This window comes from Triturus cristatus, chromosome 3_2 (assembly GCF_964204655.1).
Source record: "Triturus cristatus chromosome 3_2, aTriCri1.1, whole genome shotgun sequence".
Classification (NCBI taxonomy): domain Eukaryota; kingdom Metazoa; phylum Chordata; class Amphibia; order Caudata; family Salamandridae; genus Triturus; species Triturus cristatus.
The window spans coordinates 134,737,605-134,761,343 of NC_140584.1; the positions used below are offsets into that span (position 1 = coordinate 134,737,605).

The following is a 23,739-nucleotide window of genomic DNA, read 5'->3' on the forward strand; positions in this document are numbered from 1 at the left end:
CTGTCTGGTGTCGCCCTTGACTCTATAATGGGCAGCCCATTGGCCCATGGCTCTAGGCTGAGGATAGTGTGGGTAGTAAAGGAACGACAAGGAGGAAACGAAAAATGTACTGTCGGTCTCCAAAATGGCACCTAAGACCCTCTGTGTGGGCATGGTTCTTGACAATACATTCCTTCCTTCTTGTCCCCGTTAACTTTTATTAAGCAGCGTTGACTGTAATGCCATTCCTCACATCATACATTCTATTTTTATTAGATGGCTTCTTGGCAGCTTTGGAGCAGGACGCCCGAGAACGAGCCGAAAGGAGGAAAGAAAACGAAGTTTTAGCAAATGGTAATTGCAGAAGTTTTAAATGTCAAGGCAACTTATTTTGATCCGACATCAATACTTCACGCCTAATTTTCTTATATTTACCAGTTTCGTTGACCCCACCCACAGCTTATCTGCTTCCGCTACACATTGCTGCCTTGTGCAGCAGGTGTTACATTGACATCTGAGCATGTAAGCTTTGTCAAACGTATTGGTCAGAGTCCGTGTTTTTTTGCTCTGTGGTTTCTTGCTTTAGCCCTATCATGCCACTTTACCAAAGAGATCGTTTAATATATTGTTTGAGTCAATATTCAGAGTAAGAAATCAGAGGATGCAGCGCGGATGAGCTGAAATCTAAGTAAGTGTTGTTGAAATACAGTAACAAATGTTGGGAGGGTCTGTTGCACAGATCTAATTATGACAGAAGAACTGCAAAGACGTGCTTTGGCTAATAACTGGATGACCTTTCACCTCTTTGCTCCTGGTGGTCTTGAGGTCAAGTTTGCCAGTCACCCATTACAAGCACCTGCTACCTGGGTGGACAGCGTTTGGTTTGTCTTCAGCCGATGTCTGGGGTTCATGTGACAACTGAAATACATATTTTTATTATTTAATTTTTTCCTAGAGTGGTGTCTTCCACACTTAGTTTGCTTCAACGTGCTGTGGCTTTCATTTTCTGTGAGGAAATTGGAATTTAGTCCAGTCTGGTTTTGGTGCCAACCTTCTCTTTGATATTTTTTGTTTGTAAGCCAAATCCTATGTTAGTTATGACATTCCAGTTTCTGGTTGGTTCCAAAAGCACACGTGGCTAGCGTCTGCCTTCAGCCTTAGGGTCAGGAAGTTATATGACCTCAAGTACTGCATGCCAAATGATCTTCCTCCTGTTCCTGGAAGTTGAAGGCTCTCTAATTAATGACGTGTGATTGTGTGGCTTGCTGGTTCCTAGTTGACATATGGAGTGATGTCAGTTTCTACAGATATTATGGCTCTCAAGCTAGTAGGTTTTGGCAAGGAGCAGACAACCTTGACATTGCTACTTCGCTTTCTGCGGGAGGTGGTGGAATGTTTTAGTTCTATTTATATGTGAGCACTCTTCCCTCAGACTCTAGCACATTCTTGCCCCTTGATTTTGTAACGTTTGCCTCCTTTTAGGAGATTTATGTAGATGCTGTTGGAGTCGATTGTGCTGCCATAAGATCAAGCAGTGCGGAGTGTTGTAGTTTAACGCCCTTAACCAGTGTTAACCAGGGGAGCGAACAAGAGTCGCAGTCAAGTAGAACTTATAGATTACTTTCAATTATGTAAATAAACGCATTCCTAATTTGAGAAGCCAGGTGATAGACAATGAGTTAAGGCTGCTTCTCAGAGAACCAGGACCTCAATATTGCTTAGTTCATGCACAGGAAACCATTTTCTTCTAATTTAATACAGTGATGCAAGTAAGTGGTGATGCCGGTCTGACTTAAGCCTGTTTTGCATTTAAAAATAGATGTGGTTATTGCCAGTGCACTTTAAAAGTAGCCTGGTACTTCTCAAGGACCTGGTTCCAGGAGCCCGCATAGCTGTCAGAAAGGGTTTGGTCAATACTGTACCTTTGATTTTGTATCATACATATACAGGTTTTTTCGCCTGATTTAAGATCACAATATGTGCACACTTTGCACACTCTCAACATATTTCCCTGTGTATCTTTCACTGTGAAATCCCTGGGCAAAATTTGCACAGGGAAAAGAGGTCAGTAAATTGTTGCACAAAATTACAGTGCTGGAGGTAATCACTCACACCAACCATATTAACTTAAAATGGGCCAGCCATTTCACCATGGCGATATACTGCTCTGCATTATCTGTATTTTCCAAGGGCGAAATTATCAGTGAGTAAATTCAACAAATTTGGAATGAAGACCGCTGTGGATAACTTTAAGTTTTCGGTGCTCTTAGTCCTGGCCTATTAACACTGACCTAATACTGAGACAGGAATATGAAATATGACAGCTTGGTAAAGAAGCCCTGTACCACCAGGGTGAACAGTCAGAAAATAGAACCTGTGCATATGTAAAATATATATTTACACAATATTGAAATTCCTACCTGTAAAAGGTAGACTCTTCTCCTGAACTGTTAGTGACAGACAGTTGTCTTGTTTTGCTTCGGGTTGTTTGACTCTTTGACTCTTTTCCCTTAAACCCAACACAACTTTGCAAGTTTCCACTTCTTTGCATCCTCTCAGTAATCTTTTTTATATTTAAGGATATGCATGGTTTGTGAATGTACAGGTGCACCCGAACTAGGCATGTTTGCTTGTTCATGGTTCATTTCATGGAGAGGACAAAATCATGCACACCTGCAGTTAGTAAAATCATAGCTTACTGTGCATGTTCCTTACCCTAAATTGGAAGATTGTCTACCAGTGTCAAATCCACTACTTCATAATTGGGTATGGAAATCAGTCAAAATGTTGATGAATACTCAACAAAATAAAGATTTTGTGGGTGTTGCTAATGACCACCAACCCTTCCCTTCCCACGAACACTTATCTTCCCACCCTTAACGCTAACCCATTCCTGCTTACAAAAACTGCAAGTTTTGCTGATTTTTTTCCCTGAGACCATAGCTTCCAATTGAGGGTGTAATTGACATAACATCCAAATTAAATCAACTAGGATCTGTCTCTAATGAAAATGAGATGACACTTTACACTTTTCCCACACCCAGTATGAACTTTGTTCAAATAAAAGCTTAGTGAATTTAACCCTTGGCATTGTCCTTGCTTGAAACCCACCACAGTTTTGCCACATGCAATTATACTCTGACTTGAGACAATTGCATTTTCTTGCAGCCTTAAAGGAGATGGGGAATGAGGCCTTTGTGAAGGGGGAATATGAGACAGCCGTGCAGAGGTATACTGAAGGTTTGGACAGACTGAAGGACATGCAGGTCTTGTACACCAACAGAGCCCAGGTCAGTATCCACAGCACTGTATGCCCATGTCAGCACAGATGTTGACTTCTACAGTCAACCACTATAACCAGGCTACTAGTGGTTTGGCTGGTGCTCACCATTTCGTGGAAATATAACCTCAGATCCATTAATATGGCTGCAGACGTTCGGAAAGTTATTTGAATACAACATAATGGTCAAAAGTTTGAATCCGAATCAGGGTTAGACTGGCCCACGAAGAGGATTCTAATAATCATGCTGCCTGCAGCCTTCGTACTGTGGTGAACACTTCACAGATAGCTCATCTTCTGAAGGAAAACAAGCACATGTACATAGTACCTGGTGCACACAGTCTTCTATGTTAAGTAGATATATTCATGCTGATACGATTCTGTCTAATAACTCAAGACTGCTTACAATACTTAGCATGCAGTACTTCGTATGTAGAATCTTTGCCCTGCTGGAAACATTTTCTGCAGTACCAAACAAAATTGTGTGGAACATAATGAACACAAGTCGTCAACTGTTATCTGCACACAGAGTTACTCTTCAATACAAAGATTTATAACATCTTCAAAAATGCCTCTGCACACCTATGGTGCATTAGGAGCACCTGCGTTTTGTAAACACTTAAACCGATTAGCTGGACACAGGCTGTACAAAATTAAGTAGAAAAGTAATTTGTTAGTTACCCGCCACTATGTAAACAAAGCAACCCACTCATTGGATGATGTTATCTGGGATATCATTGATAATGTAATTTGAGCTGCCATTGTGATGTCATAAATGAATTTGCCATGTACTTTGTTTATTATCATGATTATTGTATACCATTTTTAGGTCGAGCATGAACTGCGCTGCTCTGCGAAGAGCTGTGGTAGTTGAGTACGGAGAGAAGCTTCGCCCACTCCCCCGCCCTTATTTTTCATTGGCTTGTCTGTTTGTCCTTTATAAATGCTGTCGTCTGATTCATTATGAGGCTTTTTAGTCCCTCCTTAGTACAGCCATGTCATCATTTGATCCTCCCATGGCTACTGGACCCTTTAGTTGGTTGTTACACCATACTGGTCCTTTTTTTTTAGTTTCCTGTTCCCGCCCCCTCCTCCCGTTCTCCCTGTTCCCTTTGTTCCCGCTGTCCGCTGTCTCAAAGCATGTGGTGGCCATGGATGCGCGCTTGGTGATAGTGCAGCACAGCATAAGGGTCTGCTGAGACCACGTCGAATCAGAGTTCCAGCATGGTTTGCAGCCCAGCAAGACCTACTTTGAAGGGGTACCTCTGACGCCAAGTGTTGCACACTCCAGTGTTCGCACAGTCCTGACAGAAACTCTGGACAGAGGACTTCTTGCTAATAACTGGACTGCCATTGGATACCCAGTGAGAGGTCGGTGATCGGCTGGCACTAAGCTCCATCTTTGCAGTAACCACAACTGCAGGCGGCGCCCTGCTCTGCCATTATGTTGGGGAGTGAAGGGGGCACGGCGACCGGCACACCTGTCCTAGAGCCAGCACCAAGGTCAGCGGCTGGGTCCGTAGATCATTTGGGGAAGCACCGCGTCTACAGTTTCATCCCAGGACGGCACACGATTTGGGGACCACCTGGCCACGGACGACTTGCTTCTCCTGGAATAAAGTTGCCCACTTTTTTTCTTGCCTTGGTCTTTGCCCTCCTTGCCCACGGAGGGCAAGTTCACTCCTTGTCCAGCATTGCAGAGCCTAGGACACTAACTCGTGAGAACCCTCAGGCGTAAGGAAAACCTGGGGATGCTGATAACAACACCGTTGTGATCTGCATCTCCACCATTTTCAAAGATCTTCCCACCATCAAGAATGTATGTGGTGATCGCTGTGTGCAGCTTCACGGCCTTCCTCATCACCTGTCTCATGTTCAAAATCTTCAGGCAATTGCCACAATGCACAGATGTAAGTTTTGGGGCTGCCTGGCTTCGTAGCACTACACCTTTTACTACCTCAGGTTATACACTATGCTTTCTTTGTTCCTGTCCGATGAACTGAGATGACCTTTTTTACTATCTGGTGACAGTATACTTATTTCACACTAAATATTCAGAATCAAGAGGTTCTCAATATTGGAAGGGTCAGAGGAAACTGAAGAGTACACCCTCCTGATTACAGTATTAATCCACGTTAAAGTACTCCTCTATTGATCTTACATATAGATGTTATTTGTAAGGGTTAATTAGTCAAAGAGGGAGAAACGACAGGGAAATCCCTATGTGAAGCTACCACTCATAAGGAGGTATAGAAAAAGAACTTTCTTTTATTAATTTTCCCTTACATACCCTAGTGGTGTCATGCTTCATCATCGGGACACCATGACCCCTAGAAGTCGTGGTGGGCTCAACCGATATTTCAGGGAGCACTTAGATAGTCAATCTGGCCAGGGGGATAAAGATTAAAAATTCGCTGACAGACCCCAGTATCCCTTTATTCTTGGGTCTGGCAGGAATATTAAAATTAAATGAACACTAGGGTCGTTTGGAGTATTATGGTCCTAAGACCCTCGGGCAAACATGTTTCAGTCCTTATCATGCCCAAACGGAATTGGTGCTGGACTTTCTACAGGGCTGTGTCCCCCCTGGTGGAAACAAAGAAGGGAATTACACTATGCTATTTAGAAAAAGGGCAGATAGCTGCTCCTTTATTTGTGACCGTTGTTTTTAATGTTGAATTACTCCATCCCGTTTGGAGATTCGTGTTTCACCCACGTGGAACCACTCTAAATCGGGGAACCATAATTATTAGTCTCCCTCAGCTCTGAACCTGTTATGCGTGGGTCCCATCGGCTTGTTGGCCCAGTGTACTTAATCTGTTGCTACTTGATTTCTGGCAGTCAGTGCTTATCACCTGAGCTCAACCCCACGTTCTACTCTGCTGTTAAGTTCACGTATCCCCTTTCTCCTTTACTGATTGAGTTCATGTTACCCCATTTTAATCTGACTGTTTGAGTTCTGCCCACCCCTTTGCACAGCTTCCAAGTGACCTCATGTCACAGGCAAGACTTCAGACTGTCTTAAGTTTTAGCCAACATCACTCTGCTTTTAGGGGCATGTATTTTCTCTTTTAGAATTTAAAGCATCGGGTCTCAAAAACAATATACAAAGTGGTAGGGAGAAAAAGCCTAGGCTGACCGGGCCATGCTTGAGGTTGAGCCAGTAGGGAGCTGTTAGTGTATAGTGCCGGGTACTGTCTAAGATCAGGTACTCCAACATGTGCACAGCCTGTACTCCCTAAGATCAGATGCCTTGGCTCCGGATGCTGTTACTTGCTGCAGTCATGTGAGTTCTGAGATGTTCGAGGTTATCATAACACAGTTTTTTTCTCGTGCTGTGCCGTGTGGCAGTGCCACTGGATAAGAGCATATTTAGGGCCCTGTAGCATGTATGGAGCAGTGTGCTCCCCTCCTTCCAAGGCCTTTTATATCTCTGGGGCATAAATGTTTGACCCCCCCCCCGTTTTGCAGTGAGAGGTCATTTTGCGTTACTTCGCTGCACCCACAGTGCTAAGCAGAATAAAGGCATCAGTACATTTACATGAAACCTAAGTCATACAGAGACACAGACAAACCTAGACCAGCGCAAGGGGAACAGGAGATGGGGGTTCACCCTCAATAAATTAAAACAAAATTGCAGCTATGGTGCATTTTACAATACATTTTTTCATTATTGAACATTGTCCACTCGTTGAATGGGTGGATAGATCAAGATTAGAGACTGGGCTGCCTGGCTTAATAAAGGAATAGCTGAATTTTTAGCAGTGGGTGGTTGAATGAATCCAAGAATGGATGATAATGAATAAATACTTTCAGCTATATAGAACAAATTGGCTCAATGCACTGACCAATGATGGGTGGTCTGATTTTTATTTCAACTTTCACATTACAACAACCTTTTCCCAAACACTACTACCAACAAATCTTTTTGAACCATACATAGCCTGGATGTATTTAACAGAGTGCACTGATTTATCACCTTAAAGAATTACCCACAGTGCATTCAAGTTTGCTCTAAAATAGGAGAGAGGGTGACATAACTGGCTGAATTCTACAATGTGAAATCAAGAAACCTTGCATCAATCCTGGATTCCACTTGACTACATTGTGTGATTCTAGGCAATAACTTTTTTTCAGACTGCCTCCTTATCCTTTGTCGAGAACAGGACTCCTACTCACTAGGAACCAGGGTAAGTAGTATATAAACAGAAACAGTGGTTCCTGTGGGCTAGTAGACTTAATACTGGTAATTACAAGCACAATCACAATATAAAAGGGTTAAGTCGATATCCAAAGGAGAAGAAACCATATATCACTCAATGATTCGTAATAGCAACAGTTATTGATATATATAACAATGAAATTCTACAACTTTTTTTATATATAGTGCAAAGTATCCCCAGTGAAAATGGAACCTACCGAAATAGTGACATATTGTGACATAAACAAATGGTTTCCAAATAGAAGTAAAGTTGACCATCAAAAATTATAAACAATTGAAACAGCCTCCTTATACAATAGTAGGGGCTGTTGAATGGTTTGCTTTTAATTATAGTCGACGGCGTTTCGACCCCTATAACAGTAAGGGGTCTCTTCAGGACCTATTGATGTAGGGACATCTATAATTAAAAGAAAAGAATGCTAGCGTAAGTATGAGCACTGGAACCACTACATGGTTGTATGGATCAATATGAGGTGGCCTGTACCTGAGAAGGGGAATGTCTGTCAGCGTGACAAGGTGGTAAAAAGGTAGGAAGGGTACTCCCATGGGACCCAGCCGGGCATTACACATGCGGAAGAGGAAGCAAGGAGAAATTGTAACATCCATTTTAAGTTTGTTCTGCTAAACAAGTGAGTTGGTGGGAAAAAAGTTACCCCAGTGAGGGGAGACTGACGGGGAGGGCGTCAATGGCAGTGATCCGCAAGTTGGATGAAGAAGTGTGTGGCACTGCTGGAGGAACCCAATAATGTGTGTATTTGGATGGGTATCTGAAACCAATGGAGAAATGTATTAAACAAAAAGAATAGGGAGATTAGGCAAGTCAAACGTGAATGAATAAACTAAGCGCCTCCTTACCAGGGTAAGAACTAGTGGTGCTTATTGCGCTGATGTAAACCACTCCGACTCGCGGGGGTAAACATCGGAATAATGTTTGTATGGCAGAGACACGTCGATCCGTGTATACCTAAAATATGAGGAGATTGTCATTACAATTTATCTCCAGTCTGCTGGTATATGACAGAGGCCTGGTTGCAGGGGTTTGGAACAGGCTTCTTACTGTTTATTGAAGACGATGCTCCTGATAGCGAGATAGTCAACGCATGCGTCCGCTATGCATAAAATTAGAGCTGCATGAGTCCGTCTACCTTGTACGATGACAGCGAGCCTGAACTCGTTGTGTGCTTAAATAAGAAGTTTTCCCGCCAAAACCGGACGTCATGGCAGGCATCACTGAGGATAGCCCCCTGACGGTGGGCTCCGGGTATCTGTATTCTGCTATAAAGCCAAATTGGAAATGAAAAAAAGCTGTGTGGTAGCCAGAACATTAGCAAGGCTTGAAATTAGAAACCAGGTGCGAAGCAGAATAATCTAGGTGTGTATATGAATCCGGTTATCTGTATTCTGTTACAAAGTAAAATTAGAAATGAAAAAATGCTGTGTGGTAACCGGAATGGTTTCGAGGCTTAAAATAGAAACAAGGTGCTAAGTAGAAAGACCTAGGTGTATGTAGGAATATAAAAATTATCTATGGAACGTGTAACAAGGACACTAAATGGGGGAGAGCAAGGGGAAACCTTGTAACATTATTGCATGTTGTTATTGAAGTTACACTAGACAAGTATTATATGAACATAAAACTAGAGGGTGCAACCCCACCCCACCCCCCTGATTCAGTGCGATTCACTGGGTCTAAGATGATTATGTTGTCCACAAACAGTTTCCTGATCCTCTGAAAGCATTATTTAATGATATAATGCAATGCACATATGTAGTGATTCAAGTGGTGGGATTATAACATCATCACCAAATAGTAATGTAAAACATCAATTATGAACATTTGCATCAATATTGAGGTTTACAAAAATGTATCAATTTCTACATAAATCTTTCTTTGCATAAAAATTGAAAATAGCAACAACATATGAGGGAACAATGTATAACAATTTTGATGCACAGTTACATGAGTCTAGAGCTCTACAAAATCAATGTTGGCAACGCTTTATCAGTTCAGTAATGTGGCCACGAACCCGCGCCATTCCTCAGCTGAATTTAATCCTTGCACAATAGAGTTGGTCCTTTCTATCCAGCGGCACTCTAGTCTTTGCAAGATTTGAGTGATGTCACCGCCTCTTTCAGGAACAATTGCTCTGTCAATGACCTGCCATTTTATATCATCTACAGAATGTTTTTTTCCAACAAAATGAGTTACCAGTGGAGCATTGGTGACAGAACACCTAATGCGACTCCGATTCGTGCTTTGATTGGTTGTGATGTTTGTCCAATATACAGTAAATTACAAGGCCACTGTTAGACCTGTCAGCCTTTGGGTGGTCCCTCCTCATCATTATTTATTTTGTCCCACTTCTGCCTCAAACCCTGTTTGAATTTTTCCTTTTTGGGAACCACCAGACTTTTTAGTGTTGCTGCAGATTCAGGGAGCCATTTTAGCTACCCCTGAAACTTCTGTCTGAGGGCCTGGAGCACAAAATGGTGGCCACCTGTGACATCACCAGAATCCACTGGAACCTACTAGCCCCTTCCAGAACATTCCAGAACCCTGTGACCGTTGGAGGCGGTTTAGAATGTTGGGAAGCTAAGACAGAGAGTTGGCAGTTGGAGCTGGCAGTTGGCACCTGACTGGTGAAGAGTGAGCAGCAGAAACTTGAAGGAGGAAGGAGTGAAGCAGCAGGGGTGGAAACTTGTGCATGGAGTGGGGTCCATAAACCCACCCTTGATACTAGTCCCTACTGACTGAGCCCAGCCTGGAGCCCTGTGTGGGAAGAAGCAAGAAAAACCATCCTAAGGACCTGGACAGCAGGAACAGGCCTTAGAAACAGAGAACAGCAAGATCCTGACCTGGAAACTGGTTTCCCTGGAGTCCGTCGTCGAGTAGCCTGAGACCTGGAGCCCGAGGTGGAGAAGCGGCGCCGATTGGAAAGCGGACGTCGTACCCGGAGCCGCCAGAGGTCGAGAGAGGGTGCCGTCAGAGGTCGTGAGGAGTACCAGAGGTCGAGGAGGAAGTCACCCGAGGTCGAGTGAGCGGCGTCATCGGAGGAGTGAAGTCCGCCCTCCGGAGTCGTCGGAGACCGAGGTGAAGTGTACCGGAGGTCGGGAGTGAGGATCGCACTCCGGAGTCGCCGGAACCTGAGAGAATCGTGCCGGAGGTCGGGAGTGGAGGTCGCACTCCGGAGTCGCCGGAAACCTGAGGAGAGGAGCACCGGAGGTCGGGAGTGAGGATCGCACTCCGGAGTCGCCGGAAGTCGACATCGAGCCAAGGCCGGCCGACGTCATCGAAGCTGAGGTCGCCATCGGACCAGAGCCGCCCGAGGTCGACATCGAGTAAGGACTGCCCGACACCATCGAATCGGAGGTCGAGATCGAGCCGAGGCCGCCGACATCGAACCGGAGCCGCCTACCGGCGTCGTCAGGAACTGACATTGTGCCGAGGCCGCCAACGTCGAACCGGATCCGCCTCACGGCGTCGACACGACTCTAGCGGCGTCGGAACATCAGAAAAAGGGCAGTAAGTGGAATAGAGGGCGCCAAAGGCCCTGTGGAATCCTCAGAGACTACTCTAGGGGTTAGAGCGGTGCTGGAACCAGCTGGACTGTGCCAGGGGGTGAGCTGAGACTAATTTAGAGGGGTTGTGTAGAGTGAGAGAGCCAGGTCTCTGGTATTCCCCCCTTGAACTACCTCAGTTTAGGCCTCAGCCTTGTCCAAGCGAGGGAGTAGACACCCTCAAGCCTTCCACATCCCCACAAGCTGTGCCTGGGCCAAATCAGCCCTTAGGAGTTCAAATGTGATCTGATTCTATGAGTGTCACTGTCAGCTTTTAATTATTTATTGGAGGCACTGTATTTATTGTATGTAACCTATTTATTGTTTCACTGTATTTATTGGTCCACAGTATTTCTTGATGCACAATATTTATTGGGTTACAGTATTTATTGCCTCAGAATATTTAATTGCCTGTATGTATTGCACTTATATTTATACCTTCCTTATTTATGATCACCCCTATTTATTGAATCATTAAGCCAGTATTTATTTGACCTGCACTATTTAAAAAGTTTGTATATTGTGATTGTTATTTATTTACCCAATCAGCAACTAAGAGAAAAAGAAGATAAAGAAAGATATTTTCATAATTTTTACGGTGTAGAGTCGTTTTTGGAACGGATGCACGCATGGTTATTGTATGGGTATGACGTATGCTTAGCACGGTGCCTGATTCCTGACCACTCGAGCCAAGCTACCACAGTGTGTTCGGGAAGTCCACCACCACCACCCTTCCGGTGTGGGAGTGGGTTTTTCTAACAGCCACCATATACAATACACTACATTGCATGTGTTGCAATTAGAGAAAAAGTCTAGTACCTGACTCACATTGGCATGCTCAAATTTGTTGGTCTCAAACGTAAATGCACAGGAAACACAATTACCACATTTAAAATGTCCTTTCAATTCAGGGAGGCCCCAGACTGATTCCAGGGTTCTGGTTTTACGTCCAGTGATGCTCTCTCTGGAGGAATGTATCAAATGATCTTTTACATTTTAACCCTGTTTAAATGCAAACATGGGAGGTTCCATTGTGGAATTGATATTTTTTTATCAGATCCCAGTTTTTTGTAATTAGATTGCGGACCCTGTTGGTGTGGACGCCAAAGGTGGTTACATAGATGAGTCTGTCAATGGGAGTCTTTTCTTTGGTGGTTAATAATTCCTCTCTGGGTTAGAACCAAGGACGTTTGAGGGACTTTCTTATTAGTCTGTTGGGAATACCCCTGGACAGTAATTTGGATTTCAGTACCAGGGCCTCTTTCATGTAATCCTCCTTATGTGAACAATTTCTACGTAGCCGCAGAAATTGTCCAAAAGGTAAGCCATCTCTAAGAGCTCGAGCGTGTTGACTTTTGTAGGCCAAGAGCGTGTTCCTCTCTGTGGGTTTTCTGTGAAGACTGGTGTAAAGGGTGCCATTCTCATGTTTTATGCTCAGGTCTAGGAAGGCTATGGCTGACTTGTGTATAGTGACTTTGAAAGTCAGATATCACAAGAGCAACTTCAACTACATCAGTTCTGGGTGTTTGGTGCACAAAAGCAAAAGACTATTGTGTTCTCATCCAGGGGATACTCATCAATAGTCATAATCTATGAATAATCCCCGCCCATGTGCGGGATCCCGGAGCATATAGCAAAAACCATATATATACATATATATGCATATGTGAAAACATATACATGCAGCCTAAAATGTTTCAAACATGGTAATGCTGTAAATTACATTGGTTTGCATAGCAGTGCCCCCTAACCCATAAGGAAAAAAGGAAGCACCAAGCCAATTGTAACACAGCACTGCTTTATTGCCATAAAGCAAACTTGTAATTGTAGGCATTCGCCTGTAGGCTGCAGTAGAGTAGAAAGAAACAAGAAAAACTGACACCTTGCCTTTAAGGCATTAGAGTAGGGGGACCGTGCCTTTAAGGCCTGCAGGAGACCCCCTGCTCCCATGATGCACTACAGGTGGCAGTTGGGCCAGTTCTTTTTGGCGGTGCATTCGCACCTGAACATATCTGGATTCCAGAAACAATACCTTAAGGAGAACAATGCTCGTCCGGGGAGGTGGGTTGGTCGCTTATGACTTTGATGAGTATACCCCTGGATGAGAACTAGGATTACAGGTAAGTAACTAATCCTTCTCATCCAGGGGATACTCATCAATAGTCATAATCTATGAATAGAGTAGCAAGCCCATACCCAAAGTCTCGCGGACGAGCATTATAGCATTTAAGGCTTGCAGTCACATCACATAACATAACCGTCATGCAAACAAGTTCCTCAAAGAAGCCTGCCCCACCTGGGCGTCGGCCTGTGTGTCTGAATCTAGGCAATAATGGCGCGTGAAAGTATGCACTGAGCGCCATGTCGCCGCTTTGCAAATCTCAGACATGGGAACGTTGCGAAGGAGAGCTACAGTCGAAGCCTTCCCTCGAATAGAGTGTGCTCTAGGTCTACCCTGCAAAACCTTATGGGACTGTTGGTAAGCCAAGGCTATACAGGAGACAATCCATCGAGAAATGGACCTCTTGGAAGCAGCCAGCCCTGTGTTAGTGGGCCCGTAATTAACAAAAAGCCTGTCGGACTTTCTAAGTGAGAGAGTCTTAGCCAGATAAAATTTCAACACCCTCCGGAGATCAAGAAAATGTAAGGCTCTCTCCGGGGGAGTGGTTGGCTTCTCCTTTGAAATATACAGTTTCTTTCTCAAGTTTGGAAAACTCACAGACAAGCTTATAGAGACCAAACCTTGGATTAGGTTGTTGTATTAGTCGTTGTTCACAAAGCCTAAAGTTTGCTGCCAAAGTCATTTGTGTATCCCACTATTAATGGTAAACTGTTGCTGTTTAAATATAATCTTTAAAGTCATCAATGATGTAATTTAACATGTTTTTAGGAGTGTAATATGTGAGCTCAGTAACAATGCATTATGGGGTCCATGGTATAGTTAGTTCATTAATCTATAACTGGCATATTTCACTGGCTTTTGTATTTTTTTAACATTAGCTCGTGTCTCATTCGAGCACCTAACTATAACGTCACTTTTACCCTTTTTGTTTCAGTGAATATGTTCATAGCATTTGTTGCTGTAGCTACACATGCTTATCATACTTCTGCCAACAAGTGTTGGGCACAGACGTTTACAGTTTACTTAAAAAAAAGTTGTTTAGTCATGAGATGCTGTGTCACTCCTCCTCTTGACATACATTGCTCATGGGCACAATTTTCCTTGTAGTTTTTTTTTCTTCCATGTGATTTGGAGGTGCGAGTTATGGTGTAGAACTCACAATTTTGTTAGCTCCTTTCAATGTCCGTTCTTTATATTTCAGTTCTACCTTTTTGTCTCCAGCAAAAGTCATAGAACTCTCGCTCAGCGATTGTTAGCGGTAGTGTCAGGGCCTGGCCCATTCGAGGGCTGAAAAGACTTCTTGTGGCATCTTATCCAGCACTGAGCACAGTTCATGGAACGGTCACTGTTCCTGTACTGCCCTCAATGCCATGCTAAGTACCCATAGACCGATCACCACCAAGTCTGCAATATCTACCTATTGCTGAACCACGAAGACTTGAGCTGCCCAGCATCTGAAGAAAAGTGAAGAAAACATTTCACTACCGAATGGTGCGGTGGTGGGCATGCACCATACAGCTGGAAGACCTTTGTAGACCACATGCATCTTCAGGGAGAATAAAGACATTACCTTCAGTCCCCAAGAAGAGGAAGAACCTAGACCGTTAGATCTCCCCCTTGGCACAGACCAGACTCTCTACAGCCCAGCGATCTGAAGAAAAGCAAGAGGTGGCACCAATGTGGGAATCTGGCCCTCAGATGAGGACTAGTCTGAGAACCGTAAGTACAACTCGCAACAAACAGAGCCTCAAGTCTTGAGAACATTGATAATGACAAAGCAGGACATGGACCATCGCCCTGACAGGGACCGGTCGGCACCAATAAAAGCCAGAAGACGGTGCCAAGCCTCTCATCAAAGCCAGCCACACCCGGGTGTCATCTCTGAGACCAAAGCCTCCATCTGCTCCGTAAACTTCAAGGCTTCTTGTCACCCATTCAGCATTGAAAGGAGCATCGCCTCTGAAACCTACACCACCTACCCAATCGCCTCTGAAAACCACTTTGACTCTGAAAGCCGCATCTGCCTGAGACAGCAGTCGACGCCTAAACATCAAAGTCACAGTTGGCACACATACCGGATTCAGCCCTGATACCTCATCCACATTAAGGGCACAAGGACACTGAGACATGCAAACCTCCAGCAGCTTTCTCAGTGATGGAGACCAAGGGCCCTAGGGAAGCTTTAGCAATAACTGTACACACATCAACAGCGCCTTCTTATTGATCTGCTCATGGGCAAATCACTAACAGGATCCCTCCACCACCGAACCCTATTCTCTTGAATAGGAACCTTGATTTCTAAGAAAATACAACTTTGAAGCCCTCCTCACACGTCATCACCTAAAAAGCATAGAAACAGTGTAACTAGCCCTGTCCTTCTCCCACACACTCCACTACCACTCACTCCTCCCCTGCCATCCACCCCTCCACTGATGCCCCTATCGGATTCTCCACCTTAGTCACCATACCTCACACCTCCACAGGCAGTCCCATTAGGCCTTTTGACCCATACAGTCAACACAGGACACACAACCAAAAGATGACCCATTAAATGACTGTCATATTGGTGCAGCATGGGATACTGATCAAGAACACTACATTGCCTGGCCTTCCCCTCCAGATGACACATCATCATACCACGAGGTCACTCAGCATGCGGCTACCTACCATAAAGCAGTCATGCATGTGTTCCAAAAGAAGGAGGACTTTTTGGTTGAGACTTTCTCAATGTCCGAGAGATCTGTTCAGTTTCTTCCAGTGCTCTATTTCTTTCTGAATTTTGTTTTTCCTACACAGAAGGCTGTAAGGGTGCCTAACCGTAAGTACACGGTCTGGCAAATTGGTGAACCAGGGAAGGGTGCGCCTTAGCGTGCGCAGACCTCCCAGTTCATACACTTGGTCCTGACAAAAACCTTGTACTATCACTAAAAGGTTGAAACATGTTGACCAACAATCTTTGCACTTAAACACTGATACTTCCTGGTCAATAGAGCCATTTTAAGTATCTCACTTGGTTTTAAATCTTGTCTTGTTGCTCCAAATAAAAGCTTTAGGGAGTACAACAAAGACATTTTTAATCCACTCACCTACACCACTTTCATACTATTAAAAAAACCCAGCTCCGCTGTAGCTCAGGCGTCGAAAGCACACCTAAGTGGCACTCGGCTACTTGGGTGGACCCCGATAATGAAGCATGTCACCAACTAGGTTGGTGAGTGAGGGGTTCTTTAAATAAATAAAGAATTCTTTCTTTGTTATCTCTCCATTTCTCTAAACCACTAGGACGCTGTGTCCTGGGGACACTCCCTCTTTGTTTTTGATACATGACTTTAGGGGACTGGGAGTCTGTCACCGACGAATAACCCTTACTCTCTCTTTGTTTAAAAATGATGAAATTGTCACAAAGTCCCATATTGTTCCTTCACAGTTGCAACCTTTCTAGGGTAAATGCTAATTAAGACAGACAACATGACAGACATGTATTACATAAGTAAGCTTTCCTATTTTCAGTTTCTATTTTTGGTAAATTCTGGTGAGGTTTTTTCAGTGTTTTCAAGTGATTTCAATACCCTAAAAAACAGTGGTTATCAATGGTTACACATTTTCACACCATTAAAAACAACAGAAACAGTGTTTTTCCTGTACGTTTTGCTTTTATTATTGCTTGCTTTCTACACTGATAGTGCATGGTATATAGACAGTGTACATACAGTGTATATGAGCTCCAAATACATGTTTACAAATCAAACTTATTGTAGTACAACATACATTACTTCTTCAGTGAGTCTTTGGTCATGCACGCTCGCTTTTTCTTTCCCATGTAAACTTGTATGTGTGAAAAGGCCCTCTCAACATTGGCACCTGATACAGGCACCATCAAAACAGCCAGTAGACAATTTGCTAACTCTGGCCACTGACATAGCTTTCCATGCAAATACTGATGCACCTGAAGATTGCAATACTCTGGGACAGGTTCTGCGACACATGCTTTGAATTGGGCGCATATGCCCTCAGAGTTATTGAAGCAGTCAAAAATGAAGCAACATTTTTGAAAGTCCGGATAAAAATCCCCTTTACGGAAGGGATCTAGAACTTGTGCAGAGTACCACACTGAGGCTTCATTGACTTCAAATGCCATGGTTGGTGAAGGGACATTTCTATGCATCATTGCAAGCCATTTCTCCGACATAGTAAAATAAAATGTCCTGAATTTCTCCTCAACATTTCTTTGCTTACCAAGTTGCAAGCATTTTAACACGGAACATGTTGCAGTGTCAAAGTCACTAAAGTGTCGCTCAGCCTACTCTCAAGGGGATGTTTCACATCTACAATTATGCTGAACACTTGGTAGACAAGAGTGTTTTTAGACTCTAGTTATTTTATTATGTGCATTACAGCAGCCATGTTTTCCTGTATAAATCTAAGAATGCAGTAGAGTTTATAACTTTTCACATCACTATCAATATGCGACCGAAGATCCTCACATTTCTTGCCTTTGACATCATCACTTAGCAAAGATTCTGTAAACGGTTGCCACATAGATAATATAGCATTCATGGCTTCTAAGACTGAGAACCACCAGCTACATGACACAGTTGGGACGCCTCTTTCTTTGAGGCTACACAAAGCACAAAATGAGAAATATATGTGTTTTAGTTCCCGCCCATAACAAAACCGTGCACCAGAATGGACTAAAAAGTCAATAGCATTTTTCATTAACTTCGAAGGTTGTAAATATGCTCTCAGTATACCATCTAGCAAGTGGCAAGGATCTCTTACAGGGAAGCACTTCAGCCCAGGTATCGATTTTGACAGGTCATCACACAACTTTTTCACATACGTAGCTGAATCACTGCAAATCCAAACAATATTACTCCAATCCTAGTGGAACTTGGTAAGAAATTTTTGCAGCAGCATTCCAAGTGACACTACGCTCCATGTTTTCCAAAGGCTGGTGTCATGTTTCACCACTATCCCAGATGCTTGGTGACGGCACTCTTTTCACATATACCTTTTACTATATCTTACAGTGAATATTTAAAGCATGGGGTGTTTGGCAATTCACCGACTATCAATACTGACTCGCTGAAAAAGGGGGCTGATGTATCAAGGGATTTTACCCATTCTCTGTGGGTAATGTGATGGTACATATTCTTATGAAACCAGGCATTTTACCTTTCGTAGAAAGAATCAAACGTAACCAAAATATCAAATATGATTTTGTTATTTCCTGATTCTCTACTGTTTATACAATAATTAAGCGTGACCTATAAAATGCTTCTATACTCCTCATCTTTAGACCAAAGACCATAAAATTGAAAAAAAGCAAAAGGAAGAAGAAAAAATATTTTATTGGCATCCCTAAACAACAAAACTCAAGCAGAATAGTGTTAGCCCAGTCTGTTTTCCTGTTTATGTGTTTACACTGGTAAGGGCAATTTTCTTTTCAGTGGTGTTTTATAAGTTATTATAGGTTTAAACCTAAAACCTAGCCTATACATAAAGAAGCTGTGTGGCACACATTTCAAGCAACTCTCCCAACTAGCACAGATGATTTAGTACTAGGCCATGTGGCAAAAGGTTCACCTATTGGCAGAACATCTCACAGGATTAGCTAAACACTTTGCAGACCTACTTAGCTGGACACACCAACAAATCCACTAATAGGAACTCCACCACTAGGTCCTTCACGCATGCTTCCATAGCTGGGGCATGCTGAAAATGGACCAATTCACAACAGCCAAAAAGCAAAAGCCCAAACTTTGAAGCCATATACCACGACCAACAGTCCATGGGGAATGTACTATCAATGGACTGGTCAGGGATATTTGCCTATACTTTTCCACATCTCCCACTACTTCTGGTTGCCATCAGGCAGCTTAGGCAAACATTTCTCAGGGTAGTAGCTCCAATATGTGCCTGGCAGCCCTGGTTCAACACCCTGATGTAACTCACCATCAACCCCCACTAGAGTCTTCCTATCAAAGTAGAACTGCTCACACAGAGGCACGGACAGATCAGCACCCATACTCAGCACAGCTCAACCTTACGATGTGGCACCTGAGGTTTTAGAGTTTGGTTACCTACACCTACCCCAGGAATGAATGACCATCCTCTAAGAAGCTAGACACCCTACCATTTGAGCTTCCTATGCAGCGAAGTGGAAGGGGGTTTTACATTACTGTAATACTAAGAAAATGAATCCCTTAAACTCTGTGGTGCAAAAGATAGCTAGCCCCTTTATCTGCCTACAATAAGTGGCTTATACATGTAACTGCCTTCATCTAACCGGAGTTGCGGATTCCATGCAGAACAGACAACATATGTTTTTTTCCAGGATGCTAGTTGTTAGAACGGAAAAGTCCTCTGCATTGTTAACGATGCTTCTCTCATAGTGGTGAAAGCTATCACCTTCACCAAGAGTTAAGCAGCACAAGTGTGGTGGTGGCGCATACCATGTAGTGGATAGTAGAAGTAAATGGGTCCTTTTTACCATGTATTCTGGAGTGAGGCCTACAAGCTCACTCACCTTTTTCAAAGTTTGCTGCTGTGTGCTTAACTTACTCTTGGCTTACATCAGGCAGATGTGGAGTGCTGAGCAGCGCAGCACAGCACAGGAGTAGTGACTGCGCTGGGTGTATGTGTGCCTGGGAAGAATACAGTGCAGGGATGGAGCAGTACTGTGCAGTATATGTCTTGTTAGTGCACATACTGATTGTATATATGCCTGTTGGAAATACATTACATGAGAGATATAGTGCTGTGAGTACATGCAAACAAAAGCATGTGCTGGTTGTATGTGGCCTTGAGGTAAGTACAATACATGAAAGGTGAAGTGTTCTGCAGCACACACATGGCGAGTTTGCGTGCTGGCAGTGTGTGTTTGCAAATAGCACACCTTGGTATAATACAGCAAAGTTACAGTACTGAACAGTGCATCTAGACTGAATGCATATGCTGAATGTACGTGTGTCTGTAGTGGCACAATGCACGGTGGTAGCATTGCTAGACAGTAAGGACTTGGTGTCTGCAATGGTACTTTGCATTGAGGACCCAGGATTCCATTTTAGGAAGCACATGCATGACTGGTGAAGACATGAGGAGCAGAGGAATCCCCCAGACAGATTTGTGAATTGCTTCATACCAGTGAGCTGGGTCGGACACACACTGGCAGAAGGTATGGAGGGAGCAAAGGTCCCTCCAGTGGCGGCCTGTGACTTTTGAAACTGGTGGGTGAATTCTGTCAGCATATTAACCACAAGAACCAATTCAGCTCTCAGCAATTTGGAAAAAAACAACACTGTGCACTTGTTTCCCGACCATACTGCAGGAGCCTTTCTTTTTCCAATATCTGGTCCGTGCACTGCCGCTTTAGATTGGAGCAGCTCGATGGTGTCTGTCCTGATCGCAATAAAGAGCCAGCGTGCACTGCAGCACACATGCTGATTATCCCAGAAACAAGAGCCTGCAAACAAATAGTTGACACCCACTACACTGTTTTGCTGCCGGCCAGCTCTGCCCTTTTCCATTTATGTGAATGACACTCCGCTGACCGCTCCCTGGGCCATTTTATTAGCACCCCATTTGAAACCCTAGCACTGTTACTTTGTCCAGCCACTGCCACCAGGCTGACCTCAATCTCCCTGCTTGTGATTAGGGGACATGGAATTCCTCACCCAGCCAGCACATGCGCATGAGGACTCGACCTAAAAAATAAATATCTTTTTCAATTTTCAGTCATTCCACGTAGGAGCACCAAGCAGTGAGCGCCTGTTTCATTGTGTTCATTATCTCCCTTTTGTCTCCTCCGCAGTGCTTGCAGGGCAATGCCCCTTTCGCCCCTTAATGTCAGTCGCTGCTGGGTCTCTCCCTTTATATTTAAATAGGATGCTCTTATTTCTGTGATAGATCACAATGAAGGGACCTGGACACATCTCAGGAAAGGAGATGGCAGTGATAAGTGAATTATGAAGAGTATGGCTGTGAACCCAGGATTAACCTTTTGATGCACATATAACTGTGGCTGACTTTCAGGTGTGAACTCTGTCACTCACATGAACTGTGTTTTAGGGCAATCAGCTTTGGAGTCTTGCCTGCTGTGACGGTCTGCCTTTCATGAGCCACAGGGAAGCCATGCAAACCAATATACTCATTAACAGCAGAGTGTACCAAAGGAATGTGAAATGGATCAGAATGAATAATGGCAGCTGAATATGGCCCATTTTGTGCACTGGACCATCTTAAATTGGCAGAGTTTAGTGATTCTGGGGCATATGTATCAAAAAAGCGATTTGCGATTCTCAAAATGCGTTTTTTTGCGAATCGCATTTTGAGAATCGCAAACCGCGATGTAAATAAAACATCGAAAATAATTTGCGATTCTTAAAAATTCTCAGAATACACTGCGAATCCCGTATTAGCGATTCTTTATTTGCGAAATTCGCAAATAAAGAATCGCAAAAATAGGGAATCTGCAATTCAGGTGCAGCTTGATGACATCACACCCAGGAAGTGGGAGAGCCATGCTGCACCTGAGTCAGAGGCTGTGAGGAGAGGCAGAGAAGTGAGCACTGCATTTCCAAACACCTGCAATGGATCCCCAGGAGAAAGGGAAGGACAAGGAGGGGGCAGTGAGAATGAGAAAGCATAAGTTCAGTGAGAGGGAGCAGGAGGTGCTGATAGAGGAGATGGTAGTCAGCCATGAACTACTATTTGGCAAAAGGCACTTCGTGTCCCAGAGTCCAGAAAGAGGAAAATCTGGCTGGATATCCATGCGGAGGTAAATGCTGTTGGTGTGACACAGAGCAATGTCGAGGAGCTGATGAAGAGATGGTACGACATGCGCCAAAGGTCCAAGGAGAAGGTGGCAACCAGGCTGGCGGAGGCCAAGAAGACTGGTGGTGGAACACCAACTGCAACCGAGTCAACACCCCATGAGGAGTTGGTGGAGTCCACCCTCCTGCCCAAGAGCGTCAGAGGTGTGGCTGACATAGACAGCTTCGAACCTGCAAACACCAGCCAAGGTAAGATTCATGCCAAATGCAGCCACACACATCACCATCCCATTCACACAGTCAGGAATGCACCAAATACAAACTACTTATGCCACTCCGGTCCACTTTTTCCAGCACACCAAGCAGTGCATCATGTAGTCCGATGCATCACACAGTGGGGCAATGAGACACAGCAATGTTGAAGCAGTATTGGAAATCCTGTAAAGGGGAAAAGCAATAGATAGCAGTTAGCCAATACAAATTGAGAAAACTTTATTAAGTGAGAAATGCAGACCATGTCACAAAATCAAAATTTCCCTTTTCATCCACATCACAACCTGGGATACAGGATGACAGTGCAGGAGCTGAGGAGGTGGAACATATGGATGAGCAGGCAGGGCAGGGGGACCCCGACGATACCACAGAGACCGCACCTGTCTCACCGAGAAAGCGCACCATTGTGGCACCACTGCCACGTCTTGAGGCAGAAACAGTCCACAGGAGAGGATGATGCTCAGGCAGGGCAGCTTGCGACACAGGTGCCGGAACAGCACACACTGCAACATAGAGAGCAAGGATCCGTGAGACGCAGGCCAAGGGCGAGCACCAGCGTTGCCGCAGATGACGAAGCCACGGTGTTTGCTGGGCTGGGGGGCAGCATGCTGAAGATACAGCGCCTGCAACAAAAATCATTGCGTTCCATTAACCGGCAGCTGTTCACAGTTAACAACAGCCTACGTTACATGAGGGAGGGCATCATGGACACGTCAGGTGCTATACCTGAACTGTGTGCCACATTGAAGAAGTCCAGGCAGCCAGGCGCAGGGTGAGCCAACGTTCGGACAGCCATCTGAACACCTACACCAAGGCGGTGAACTGCCTGTGCACTGTCAAGAGCCAGCTGTCACGTCGCACCGTGAGCATGCAAGTGGAGATGTCCCACTGCTGCCAGGATGTGGCGAAAGGCCTGGTGCAGGTCACCACCGCTGTGGAACAACTGCAGACAGCCAACACAGGTGGCACAGCACTCCTGGGCTGAGGGGAGAGCGAAGAGTTGTCCAGCAGGAGCAGCATAACCCCACCAGTGCCCGAAACAAGACGGCACAGTGGGAGACAGGGTGCCACACCTGAGGAGTCAAGTGAGGGCAGTCAGCACCCAGAGCGGGCAGCAGCAGGCTGTTCCAGGAGGAGATGAACTGCCATCACTGAGTCAAGCAAATGGGTAAAGCAACCCATTCAAACCGGACTCCTGACTTGCATACATACCTGCACTGTGGCCATAACATGTGCTACGTATAGCGACACTCATGGAGTCAATCAGGTTGTGTGACAAAATTTTATCCTGCAGCTAAGGGTTTGAATAAACACAGACCTGCAACAAAATATCTTTTGCATCATGTCATTATTACTCACCTAAAAATAATTCTGTGTGATCTCCTCCTGTCTCTGTCGTCTGGCAGCTGCCCCAACTCCAACTGCTGGTCTGCCAGGGGGACCTGGGCCATCACTGTCAGAAGTATCAGTATCAGTTAGTTCTACTGGGATGCCTTTTCTCACAGCTATGTTGTGGAGTATTGCACAGGTA

General features: G+C 44.4%; 1 protein-coding gene across 6 annotated transcripts in view; it reads left to right on the top strand.

The window, feature by feature from the left end:
• The window catches only part of TTC12 (tetratricopeptide repeat domain 12), a 220,595-nt gene that overhangs the window by 42,387 nt on the left and 154,469 nt on the right, over positions 1-23,739 (top strand). For all 6 annotated transcript variants that reach the window (XM_085647350.1, XM_085647352.1, XM_085647351.1 and 3 more), the window contains 2 exons: positions 256-333; positions 3,148-3,269. In XM_085647350.1, coding sequence (XP_085503476.1) covers positions 256-333; positions 3,148-3,269 — 200 coding nt within the window. The remainder of the gene's footprint in view (positions 1-255; positions 334-3,147; positions 3,270-23,739) is intronic.